Below are 13,094 nucleotides of genomic sequence, written 5' to 3'. Positions count from 1 at the left end.
TCCCCAATGTGCCAGAGGGAACACAGCTCACTGACTTGTGCAAGTAAGAGCGCTCTCTGTCCTTCCAGAAGAAACCAGGCTTTCTTTTGGCTGTGTCTGATAGTTTAAAGGCAATAGTAGAAACAATACTAGAAATGCAGCACTTCCAGACTGAGTGATAAAGCTATTATTGTAATGAGGCTAGAATTTTGGGGCAAGAGCTAAATGAACAAAGTCTAATAATTAGTGTAAGCAGCCAAGGAAAATCTGTAGAAGTAAAGCTTGGGTTTAAAATCCATTGAAATGTTAATAGAATGAGTAGCAGCAATAGTGATTAAATAGCTGAAGAAAATTTGGGCAATTATGGTAAATTGAAAGTGAGTAGAGCTTCTCAGAGAATAGGGCTTTTCAGGGACAACAAACCTGATATATTGCTGCATTTGAATGCTAGCTTCATATACAGAAGAAGCCTTTAGTTGTTTAGACTGATACATTTCTTAATACATTATGGTTCTCAGTGTGGTCTCAAGGGTGGGACTGTATGTTAAGACCTAGCAACGCTTGATCCTGCATGCTAAGCAAGTGTAACTTTGGGGTTTGAAATAATTAAAAACACACAGATGCCCTTGGTGAGAAAGTAGTTAGGAAACCTTTGGTGTAATTTTCAAGAATATTACGTAGAGGCAGAAGTAAGAAAGCATCTGTAGGATTTTGGGAATTCTAAAAGTCAGCTACTTTTGTTGCTGTGTGCCAGACCTGTGGAAGTGGTGGCAGAGAATTTACTGTTCTCAGAATATATGGCAGAAATATCTCCAGTTGTCATAGCTTTACTAAATGTAGCTCAGTACCCAAGGAGTATCCTGCACTGATTATGTTAATTTCTGCTGTAGCCCTGTTTGTACTTACGCATGTACTCACTGCACTGAGGGTGAAAAGACCTTGGCTTAATAAAAGACTCCATTATTACTGTGATAAGAGAATGTTTTCTGTGCAGAAAGCCTCTGGGTGCTCTAAATTACTTAGTTTTTTTTGAAAGAATTGTGTTAGTATTGTTTTAACCATAAAACAAATCCTCACAATGGCTGGTAACAAATAACAGAAAAGTTCTACACTGCAGTGTGAAAGTGTGAAGTGCCTTATTTGAAATATTAATTCATTTTACCTGGTCCCTGTGATAATGTTTCTTTGAATCCTGTAGATTGCTACAGTGACATGGCAGTGACAAACAGAAAATCTGGTGGCCATAAAGAATACAGCATCCATGTTGCAAGTTGTCTTTTCCCTGGCTGCAGTTTTCTTCTTCCACCCCAGATTTCTCCCTCCCCTCCCCCTCCCTGTAGTGCCTTTTAAGGCATCACATTGTGATCACTTGAAGTCGCAAAGTAGCTCACTCAAGTGATGTTGCTGTGCACAGTGTTTGTGAGGAGTTTGGCCTCTAGCTCATGTGCTTGTGGAAATGACAGTGCTGGTTTAAGGTCTTGGTGATCCTGGGAGGGTTTCTTTTCCCTTTTATAACAGATTGCATGTAACCCAGGACAGCAAGAGGTCATTCACTGCCATTCACCCTTCATCACTGCAATTCCCTGCTGTTTGTGGTCACTCAAATTTGCTTCCTTGGTAGCTCAAACCTGATCTGAAGTGTTTAGGAAGGCAAGTGCTTGGTTTTGCCCTTTATCTGCCATAGGGGGGGAGTGTGCAGATGGTTAAGAGGGGTAACTTCATGCACCCCTGCAGCAGGACCTGTCCTCCACAGGTCACATCTCTGAATCAAGCACTGTGTTGGACCTGGCCAATGGTGCACCCACACTACAGACCAGCCCTAGGCAGTACTACCACTGGGGCACACAGTGTGGGGATGCTTGCTTTTCATCCCAGCACAACACGAAGGCTTGTCAAGCTACCTCTCCTGCTCACCATTCTATAAAACCTTGCTTTCTGAGTTAACCAGCAGTGCATGAAGGGGAAGCCTATGTCCTATTTCTGGCAACCTGGAGTTAAAAAAATACATCAGTTTAGCACCATATGAAGATAAAACAATTCTAGGTTTGTATGGATCAATTTCTGCAGCAAACATTCATTCCAAATGGTGGCAAGTGGGTTGTGCAGTTCCTGGGCCCCCATAGCCTTTTGGCAGGGACCTGGCAGGATCTTCCTGCGTTGGCTTTTGGCTACGTGATGCTGTCAACTCAGTCGTCTTGAGTCATTTGTCTAAAAACAACTCCCTGCTGCTTAGGAAGAAAAGCACCTAGTGGGTGCCTGCCAGTCAGGAAATAAGAAATAGCTCAGTGTGGAAAGTTCACAGAATTAAGGCTTTTAGAGAACAGTGGAGAGGTGCTAAGGTCTTCATGCTCTGGTGCTGCAGCATAGCAGAAGTCAAATGAGTATTTGCTCAAGGAAGTTCACTCATCTGGCCCACTTGTGTCAGTAAGTAATGTTTCTGCCATATTCTTTTGAGTAATTAATGTCTGCATTTGCAAATGAGAATTAAATGCCATTATCTGAAGAGATGAAAGACTGTGGATAATGTCAGTGGTGCTTACGTTTGCAGATATAGTGCCTGTTGGAAGTTTCTGCTGAATTTCACTACTGGTAACTTCTAGAAATATGTGTGTGTGTAGGTATATATACTTTTTAACGCTTTTCCCTGAAACCTGAGAAAAGCTAAGGCTATATAAGTGGTGAATGGCTGCAATTTCACAATTATTGTTCTTTCTTCCCGCCCATGAGGAATGTCAGCCAAACTGTCAACGTTACTCTTGAGATTCATGGAAAAACTATAGTATCCAATGTATGACTCCTGCTAGGAGCTATCATGGGAGGGAACAGAAGGAAATCAACATAGCACATCAGTATCAAGATCAGTTCTTTTCATATACTTCTACCTTAGTTGCAATGGAATTTCTTGCTCTGCAAGGAGCGTACCTGGCTTTGTTTGGAATATGACTTTTAGATGAATAGGGAGGTGTGGTGTGTGTTGGTTTTGTAGAGTGGTAGCTTTTTTCTCTTCCAAAGTTGAAAGCAAATGTGCCGTCTTATAGAATGCCTCTTGCAAGGTCTTGGCAAAAACTTTTTTGCCTCACAATAGAAAGATTTGGGATTTTTCCTGTTGTGCAGTGATTTGGAAGATGCTTGAGCACTTCATAGCAATGCTGAAAATAAACTTGAAACAAGATGTTCTGGGAGATTTCCTTGAAGCCGCTTAAAAAATTCTCAAAGCTTTCTGAAATTTGCACCTCTGTCAGTTCATACTCCAGGAAGAATGTTTCCAACAAATGACATTTTCCCCCCAGTCCCATTTGTTATACAGCTAATGATGTCCCTATGTCTGCAGGATTGTTTCCTGTGATAATCTTTAGGCATCCGTCTCTTTCATTCTTGTGACAGAGGTGAGATGAAAAGATAACAGTCAACAATGTAAGGAACAGTGTCTAGAAAGAGGTGTAACAAACAACTGTGGTCATGAAGAAAAAAGTGTCTTTGCTGCCAGGGGCGATGCTAGATGTCTAAATCAAAACTAAGACAACTTCTTTTCACTCCATTTTGAGGAAAAAGCCCTCTAAGCTGACAAAGTTAAAGTACATTTGAATCCAGCCTCATAAAATACTGTATTGTGTATTTTGGAGTGAGACCACATAATAAGTTTTATGTGCTTCATGGTTCAATGACCCCAAAGTATTGGAAGGTCCAGTGTGTAAGCTACTCAGTGGTGCAGGACTGGTTGGCAAAGCATGTTTGGCCTATATGTCCCTGGACAAGTGGCAACAGCATGAAGTTCAGTGCAGACCTATTTACCTCACTTCACAGGCAGGCTTTGCTGAGCTTCTTTCTTAGGATGATTTTGGAAACTCCGAAGTAGCCAAAGTAAAGCTCTGCATTGCAGTCAGACAGAGCTCCTTCACTTTGTTCAACTTGCTCAGTACTGTAACACTGAGCTGAATGGATGCTGAATTCTTTGAAATAATGAGGCTATAGTGAAAATTTTTGCTCTTAATTTTCCTTTTGTAGATGAGCAATAGTCTGGGGATATATTTTTAAATCGTCAAATGAACAGCTGTTTCACAGTGCTTACATTTCTGAAATTTGGGCAGGTTTGTGTTGACTGGAATACCTAAGGCAGTAACTTGTGCTGATGCATCTAATCTAGTGCATAGTACTGTTGCATCCCAAGATTAACATATAAATCACAAGCAGTGCATATTTTGTTCAAAACAATATCAATAAGCAAAAAGGCAACACTGTTTTTTCCCTCCTCCCACCCTATAAACAAGAACCAGTAATTTAGAAATTATTGAAGCGAAGATGTTATTAATTTAGTGGAAGCTGATGGTAGTATCTAACTACTTGGCAGTACAAGAGAAAAGTAATCAAGGGCTAAGCCTGTTAATTTAAACTACGGCCCAGGGATGATGGGCCACAAGGGATGTTCTGTGGGGGAATTTTTCCTGAACCACAGTTCAAAAGCTAGAATTTATTTCTTCATGGTATAAAACTGCTCATGACATTGCTAGCCCGGCAAATACTTAAGAGTCTGTTTAATGTGAAGATTAAATATTAACTTAAAGAGGGCTTCTCTTTGTGGTGTAAAGATCCTGTAAAGCTGTTGATTTGCCATTTGCTGAATGAATTTGGACAAGCAGTAGAATTGCTGTTCATATAACCTGTCTCACAATGAGAATAACAGCAGTGAAAGAGACAGAAACACTTAATTGTGTAAACTTCTGAAGCAGAAGAAAATTAGCATTTGTTTTTTTTTTAGTTTATTTGAGAATGAGAAGACAGGATGAAAATTACAAGTGTTGCAGTGTTGTTTTTTACCTCAAACTGCAGGAGCTTACCAGTAAAGTAAAATTATTCTGCACAGTCCAATAACTGCATTCTGACCTAAGGGACCTAGGTAAAAAAGAGAAAAATACCTTCCTGGAGCATGAAGCTTTAATTATTTTTTTTTCTGAAGTTTAGTTAGGGATCTTTTTGATGAAGTCACGCAGGTAACGTAATCTTAACTTCTTTTTCTACATGTAAAGACTGTTCATTATTTTGAGTCTTCAGACATCAAATTTGGCTCACAATTTTGTTTTCTGCCCAGAGTAGAAATGAGGCTGCAGATTGTGAAGTACTTTAGTGAGAACTGCTTACAACAAATTTCCTATCCTGTTTTAGATGGCAATGTTTGCCCATCCCATAAGAGGAGAATTAAGAACTTTTTTATGTTTCCTCTCTAGGGAAATACTTGTTTGTCCATCTGTCTGCAGAGATGTTTATTTAAGATATACAAGGAGCCAAAGACAAAGCTTTAGTATCTAAAGTACTTTTAGTACTTATTTTTTAAGTTGAGCAAACAGCTCTATTCAGCAAATGTTTCAATTTTCACCTTTTTAATGATTTTATCTTCTCCTTGTGTTGAAACCTTTTTAACTGGAGATATAAAGCATTGGTAAAATTTCAAGCAAATAATGCCACTTCCACCATGCAGTGGGGTAATGCTGAGACTGCGGGTAAGTATAAGAACAGGTCCAGTTGTGTCATGACACAGCTGGACCTGTTATATTTACCTGCATAATTTGCAGGTAATCATATCCTTCAGGGTCTGTTTTTCTGTGTGGATTGTGTCTGTGTTTCAGACAGAAACTTGGGAGAAAGATGTGCAAATATGTGCAAGTAATGTCAAATTCAACTGTTCTTTAGGATATGGTCTCCTTTAGTTTGAAGACAATCTTGTTCTAATCTAAATGGGAATTTCTTCTTTCTGTGGGTGGAAGGAACTGAAACTTTTCCATTAACTTCATAGAAGCTCCTATGGACAGATAGAGGGTGCTGAGCAGATATTTTAAGGAAGAGGGAAGAGAGGAAGGAAAAAAGTTCACAGAAAAACCCTCCACCCAACCAAAACCACATACCTAAACAAAAAGAGGTCATCTATACATCGAGGAATCACCTCATTATGTCTTATATTAGCTATAAAAAGGGGAATGGCTGCATAATATAGTCACAGACCCTTTTCCTATTGACATCTGCAGTTAAGTGGCATGCATGCCACCTCTGTGACCAAAGTAACCTTTCAGAAGAAAGTCTGCAATGCAAACTCTGCATTAAACACTCCATAGCGTGCATTGAGAAAAAGCTCTTTTGAACTGGCACAAAGACTAATGACTGTGGAAATGTCAGAGCTGAGAGAGAGGAGAGGGTGTGTTCTGGTAACCTTTTGCTCATGCTGATGACCAGAAGCTTAAATTTGCTGTATAAGACAAAGATTCGAGAAAAGATCCTTTCCTCACTGAATTTCAGGAATTCAGTGTCTGAGGAAGAGATCCAGTAAGAGAAGTGGTATGAACAAAGTAACCCAGTAAGTACAGCAGCTCTCTGTTCAGTGTCTTAACCTGAACTGATGAATGAAGCTGAAGGTTTTGAAGAAGACTGAGGGCAGGAGGATGTACTACAACTAGTCAGGCAGTATACAAAAGTAGATTTGAACAATAGAATTTGCTGTCGAGTTTAAAGGAGATGAGGCTGTAGTAAAGAAGGAAGTGGGGAAGTTTTTACCTGTAGAATTATACCTGCAGCATTCAGGTTGGGCGGGGGGGGTGGGGGTGGAATGGAAAATAGTGTGTGACGGGAAGAGAGAAGTAGTAGAAAAAGCCAAGAGAAGGAAGTAGGTTACATGTAATAGTTTCACAGGGACCTCTCTAAGAACGTATTTAATTTTCTGCTTTCCAATGTTGCATCTATTGGCTTAGTTATTGTCTCTGAAAACATTGGTAGGTGCATATCTGAAGCAGAACATGCTTACATTGTGATCTAATGAATGTGAAAAGGAGTGTGCTTGCTTGGTTAGTACAGGGAACTGGATCTCTTAATCTCTTCCACTGACTCACCAAGCTTCAAGGACTGGCAGGAGGAATACTAACTCCTGTTTTACCCCAGAATAGGGTAGAGAGGCTCTACTAAAACCTGAAGTACAATTTTGAACAAGTCAGCCATCTCATATGTCTCACTTCTAGCCAAACATTTGACCCAATACAGATTTACTTACTGTATCTTTTTTTTTTCTCTTCCAGTTACTATTTCTTCAACTGCAGAAAAAGGTAATTTTATTTTATTTGTTTGTTTTGTTTATTTAAAGATGTGAATAGTTTTGTTGCATACATCTTAATGGACATAGAATTTAAATACACTCTTTTGTGTAAGCTAGATTTAGTGAGTAGATCAGTGCTAAGAAAAAAGGTAAATATTGTGAGATTGAGTCTGCTTAGCTTCTAGTTCCACGAGTTTGGGATAATTAACAAGACCTGTGAGTAACACAACTATGATTTGGGTTTGCAAGTATTTTTAAGTGAATACCAGCCCTCTAAGAGCAGAAAAACGAAAAGAGAGAAAGAATCACAGCAGATTCGCAAGTCAATTTTCTGTTTATGCCCAAACTCACCCTGTGACTTGAAAGACTCCTAGAAGAGGAAGAATTGTTCTGCAGCTTGCTATTTTCCAAACAGCTTACCAAATTCATCAGAACTCTGTTTTTTATGACTGGTTAGAACTGTGCAAAACACGACTGTTTCAAAGGTGGTTGCATGTTAGAATTTTTTCCAGGTCACGTAGTTAAGGCTTTTTTTTTAACAAACTTTGCTTAAGTCTTTGTATTAACTTGGGCACATATATGCCACAGTGGGTAATATTTAGAGATACAAACTGACCAAAAAACGTCCAGCATTACAGAATCAAAGAATGTTAGGGGTTGGAAGGGACCTCAAAAGATCATCTAGTCCAACCAGAGCAGGATCACCTAGAGTAGGTCACATCCAGGCAGGTTTTGAATATCTCCACAGAAGGAAACTCCACAACCTCCCTGGGCAGCCTGTTCCAGTGTTCCGTCACCCTCACAGTGAAAAATTTTTCTTCATGTTTAAATGGAACTTCCTATGCCTCAACTTCCACCCATTGCCCCTTGTCCTGTCATTGGGCATCACCCAATGACAATCACTTGCTCATCCACTTCAAAAACTAATCTAAAGTATGATGCAAGTCCACAAGTTCAAAATACAAGTGTATTTTATAGTGATTTTTTTCCCCTGTAGATATACAGATTATTGATAGGATATTTGTTTGGGAGTTCATTTCATATTATAGGAGCACATGAGTGGTAGACTAAGCATAGATTTACATTTTCACTGTCCACAGAGGGCTCTCTTCAGAGTGAGACCACTGGTAAGAGGCTCTCATCTCTTTGAATGTTTTTGTAAAAGAGCACAGAATTTTAAATTAATATAGCAGTTTTCTTCCTGATGGGGAACATCCAGGAGAACACTGTGAAGAGAAGGAACTTGATGACATCTGTCCTCTTTCATATTCTAATGAAGAGGTGAGAGAGTGGGAAAATCTCCAAAATAAACTATAAGCCATTCAAGATGGGACCTGTGTCTTAGTCTGTATTTTTACATTTCATTACACAGCTGTGCTTCACCTCAACTTCACAATATTCTGCTGAAGGATGCTGTGCTTTACTGTTGATCTGTACATGAATAAGCTTTACTTTCTAGTTTATTCAGGAAAGGGAAGTTCCATATCCCAATCAAGGAAACCTGGCAGAGCAATGATGTCGATGTGCATAGTCTGAAGCAGGTGCTCTTAAATCTACCAAAAAATAAAAATCTTGATTAATTAATGAGACTGACAGTAATTCTTGGAACCTAACTGTTAGGCTTTTAATAGCTGTCACCTGCACACTTCTTGCACCTTCAATTCTAAAGCATGTCATAGGTATCCTCTGTACACTAATTTCTTTATCATAGAAGTTGATCTTCAAATGAGATGTGAGGTCTTTTTCTATTTGTTTTGTTTCATTTGAAATGAAAGCTGTCATAAGTTTTAGAAAGTTCTTAGAAGCTAACTCGCAAGAGTCAGGAAAAAACATCAGAAGACTCAACAGACCAAAAGTACCAGTAGTGTTGCTATGTAAATCAATAATGCACATCTTAGCAAATGCATTTCACCCCATCTTTCAATGTACTGTATTCAAATCCTTTTACTCCAGTACTTAATTACAATTTGGATTAAATTAGTGGTGATTTCTTCACCTCATGAAGGCTAACTGTACTTTCATAATCTTGTCTAGATTTGTATCCACTGGGATAGGGGAATAAAGTCAACTCTGAATCTTTAACACTTTAACAGCAGCCTCTTTCCAGTAAATACTGGTAGCACTGACACAGAATTGTACCCCTGCTGCAACCAATCTTAGTGCCTGTTACTCTGTGTGCTGTTGGGGCATTTACAGCCTGTGACAAGACTTTGAGGTTCTGCTGTATAAAGTATTATGTGAGCACTAATAATAATCTTTCAAAATAATCTTAATTCTGTGGTTTATTTTTATGGATGGAATGGATTACTGTGTAAGTTAGTTTTGCTGTGCCCTGCCCTTCTCTGTATCTCATTTCCTCTTTCCTTCTATTCAACTCCTCTCTCTCTGTTCTTCCCCAGAGCTCTGATCTGTGCAGCTGATTCCACTCGAATTTTGTGTCCATTTCTCCTCTTTTTTCCAAACTGTTTTCATATGCTTTAATTGCTTAACCACATTATGTTTTAATGTGTACAGTATGTTTTTAATAAAATATTATTTCTAATTATGCAGTGCCTAGTACAATCGTACACAAGATCTACTCTATCATCAAGGCTATTTTAGGATCGCTTTAGAAAAAGGTTTTGCTGCTTGCATTTTCAGTCAGCTCCATGGCAGAAAATTTGCCAAATCAGTAAGGTTGGAGGAGTCAGAAGAAAGGGTAAAAAGAATAATTCTCTGAAGAAAGCTCAAATACAGTGTTGGGATTTTTAACTTTTTTTACTGCAACAAATAGTTAAAATTCTGAAAAATGTTAAATTACGACCCCATCTTTGGCGGTGCACAAGCATTTTCTGAGCTGTTGGAAGTTCCCTGCCATCAATAAAGCATGCCATACAGATTCTTAAAGGGCTCTCTTTATGTGGACAGGAAAGTAGATCAAATATCCTTATTCCTGGAACTGAAGATAATATAAGTGAAGATAAAGTAAATATTTAGCATGACTTCTTTTCTAAGATTTGCTGTTCTGGCACGACTCATCTGTTTCCTCTTGGACAAATGGTTAAAGAAACTGCTAAAGGAAACAAGATTTGAAAAAGCTTCAGGGTCATAAGCTCAGGGTCTCTGTTCCTTAAGGCAATCGTATCATACAGACCCACTCATATATTGATTGAGCTCCCTACTAAGGCCACCTACATTTTGCTGCCACTGTGACCGTAACAGCAGGAGTCTTCCAGATTGTATTACTTTGATGATGTGAAAGAAGATAACCAGATGGTTTTTAACTTGCATCTGGCTCTCATCTTGGGAGTGCAGTCCTGGTTTTTACTGTCATTGATGACCAGTGCCTTCTACAATGACACAATACCATGCTGTTTCTATTAGAAATAGAAATTAAATTGAATTCTGTATATCAGTTAGCAAATACTTTAGTAGAATCTAGAATGGAATCGTAACGTCTTCTTTATCCAAAAGAAAGTCAGTCATGTGCCACAGGTGAAGCTATAGTCTGTTCTGAGAGGGGTTTTTGTTTGTCTGGTTTTTTCCTTCAAAGTCTCTTTTGGCATCATACCTAAAACTGTATTATATCCTTGAGGAGCTGTAGCCATCACATTTGTTGATTTCTTATTTTTTTACTATATTTTTTTTAAGTGAGTATTCCTAGAGTGCCAGGTCTACCCAGGGAAAAGGGTAGAATATAATTTTATCAGGTCATTGTTGTTTTTCTTTTTCCTTGTTATTTTCAGCTATATTCACCAAACTCTTATTTGTATTTTATTGCAGTTGTCTACCTTGTGGTTTTTCATCTGTCATTTTTCATGTTTGTGTGGTCCTATTGGAAGACAATTTTCACATCTCCTGCATCCCCATCTAATGAGGTAAATATAACACTAGAAAAATGTCAGTGCCTTTTTTATAAATAGCTGAACTGTTTTCAGTGATGAAATTTGTTAGCAGTACTGCGTGATTCACCTTTCCCTTCTCATTATCTAAAATAGAACCGCATGACAGTGCATCATGAATGAAAATGATGAAGTTACTCTTAAAATACTGTATATTTTGTGCAATGACATTTCCTTACAGGAAATGTGCATTTAATTCATCACAGCTTCGGCAGTCATGTACAGTGCTTTGCTCTGAAGTAGTTGGCTTGAAACTTGTATTTTTTTAAAAAATGTAAATCAAGTACTATGACAACATCTTTCTATTTCCATTTTAGTCAGTTTTGACCTTTGTTTGGATAAGAAAAATAGTAACATAATGTACACTCATAATCTGGAGCACTGAACCACTGAGTTAAGTCAAAGGTTTAGGGGCAGTTGAGAAGTGAGTGCATAAAGAACCTTTGTATAATGGTGAAAGAATGTGCAATGGCTGTAAAAAGTTTTGGTTTGAATAATAATGGTATTAATTGCAATAAGCCTGAGATGGGTTACCTTGTTTTCTCTTTAAGATTTGCGTATTTTAAGGATTAAATACTGCCACCAAATTTAAAATACTTCCTTTCCTTGGTTTTATAAAGCTTTTAAATTGGCTGAACTGCTTGAAGCTGTGGTTGCTTTATGGGAGTTGAATTTATATTCTATTTTTGGCAAGTCTGATTTTCAGTGCTAATGTCAACCTTAAACGTTTTTGAAAGAAGTTAAAACCTTCTAAGGAAAAGCAAATACTGCTCTGCAGTGCTTAGTTATGGCTTAGAGATCTGTATCTTAAAGCTGCAGAATGTAAAGTGAAAAAAGCTGAAGAATATTCTGCTGTTTAGCTAAGCAAAAAGAGTGGTACTGAATTATTAAACCTAAAAGTGCAAAGGGACTTGTCTTCACAGTGGTTTCTTTTGACTTTATCTGTGATGGTTCAATAGGAACATGATAAAGTTAAGCCAGTTAGCTAATTAAAATGTGGTTAGAACTGTCTAATTTCATGGTTTTTCAAGCTACAGGAAATAGAGCTGCTCATAAAGGTTATGCCTAGTAACTTCTACTATCTGCTTGTCTTAATAATAGAAAACTTCTCTCAGTACTTATCTTGTAGTTAGTTATGTCATAGTCAAGCCTTTCCTATTCAGTGAGTGAAAGAGATACGATACGTAATGAATATTTCCTGTATCAAGTGCAGCAGTAGATCAGATTTAATACAATTTTATTTTACAGATGGTTTTAAAAGAAAATAAGGGGGGTGGGGAAAGACAATTAACAACAAATAAACACATTCAAAAAAGCATATATACAACCAAAAAAATTCACCACCACTTTTTCTCTCTGAGCAAGTTCCTTCTGTTCATGTACCAGTGCGTAATTTATGCTGGTTATACTTAAAAAAACAAAGCCTGACTTCAGAATCTCCCCATTGTATGAGAATGTAAACGTATATATTTTCAGTCATTCAAATTAGCCACTCTTGCAAAACAAATAGTATCCTGTGATCTTACTATTGAACTAAAAAAAGATTCTGCAGCTGCTGTTGTCGTAGTGTAATCCCTGTACATTTGTCAGAAGAAAGAACAATCAACATTATGCAAGATCCAGAAAGAGGAAGGAAACAAAAGGACTCTTTTCTGTTTTCAATAAGAACTGCTGGAACCTCATTGGAAATTCTGTTAGCTATGCGGTAACAGACAGCTTTTGATGTCTTTGAACATATCCTGCCATTGTCCAAAGAGACTGTGTTCTTATGACCCTTAATTTCTGAAATTGTAACCAAAATACAACTGTTTGGAAAACCTAAATCTTGTCTATGGTTTTGGAGTAATATTATGATGTTACCTGGACAAAAAGGTTTTAAGTCTTGTGATTTTTCTGTGCCTTAATGGTTTTCCACATAACTGTTCTCTAGAAGTAGTATTTCATATTTAATGCAACCTTTGCTTCATTGTAAGTCATGGGGGCATGCATTGGGTCATCTAGCAGACTCAGAAGGGTGGTAGGAAGGGAAGCATACTGTTTGCACCACTGTTTGCGCCATCTGTCTTCAATTTCTGATGTGTGCATCTCCAGTTTTTACATTTGAGTAAATACCTATTTTAGAGATTAAGATTTTTAAATGGTGATGACTGAAATACTAAAGT

At 37.9% G+C, this 13,094-nt stretch overlaps 1 protein-coding gene across 1 annotated transcript in view; it reads left to right on the top strand.

The window, feature by feature from the left end:
• Nucleotides 1-13,094, top strand: part of ZDHHC20 (zinc finger DHHC-type palmitoyltransferase 20) — a 39,279-nt gene that overhangs the window by 11,323 nt on the left and 14,862 nt on the right. The window contains exons 2-3 of the mRNA XM_054381565.1: nucleotides 7,035-7,061; nucleotides 10,814-10,908. Of these exons, the coding sequence (XP_054237540.1) occupies nucleotides 7,035-7,061; nucleotides 10,814-10,908 (122 nt within the window). The remainder of the gene's footprint in view (nucleotides 1-7,034; nucleotides 7,062-10,813; nucleotides 10,909-13,094) is intronic.

This window comes from Indicator indicator, chromosome 1 (genome assembly GCF_027791375.1).
Source record: "Indicator indicator isolate 239-I01 chromosome 1, UM_Iind_1.1, whole genome shotgun sequence".
Lineage (NCBI taxonomy): Eukaryota > Metazoa > Chordata > Aves > Piciformes > Indicatoridae > Indicator > Indicator indicator.
This window is presented reverse-complemented; position numbering and strand designations above follow the sequence as displayed.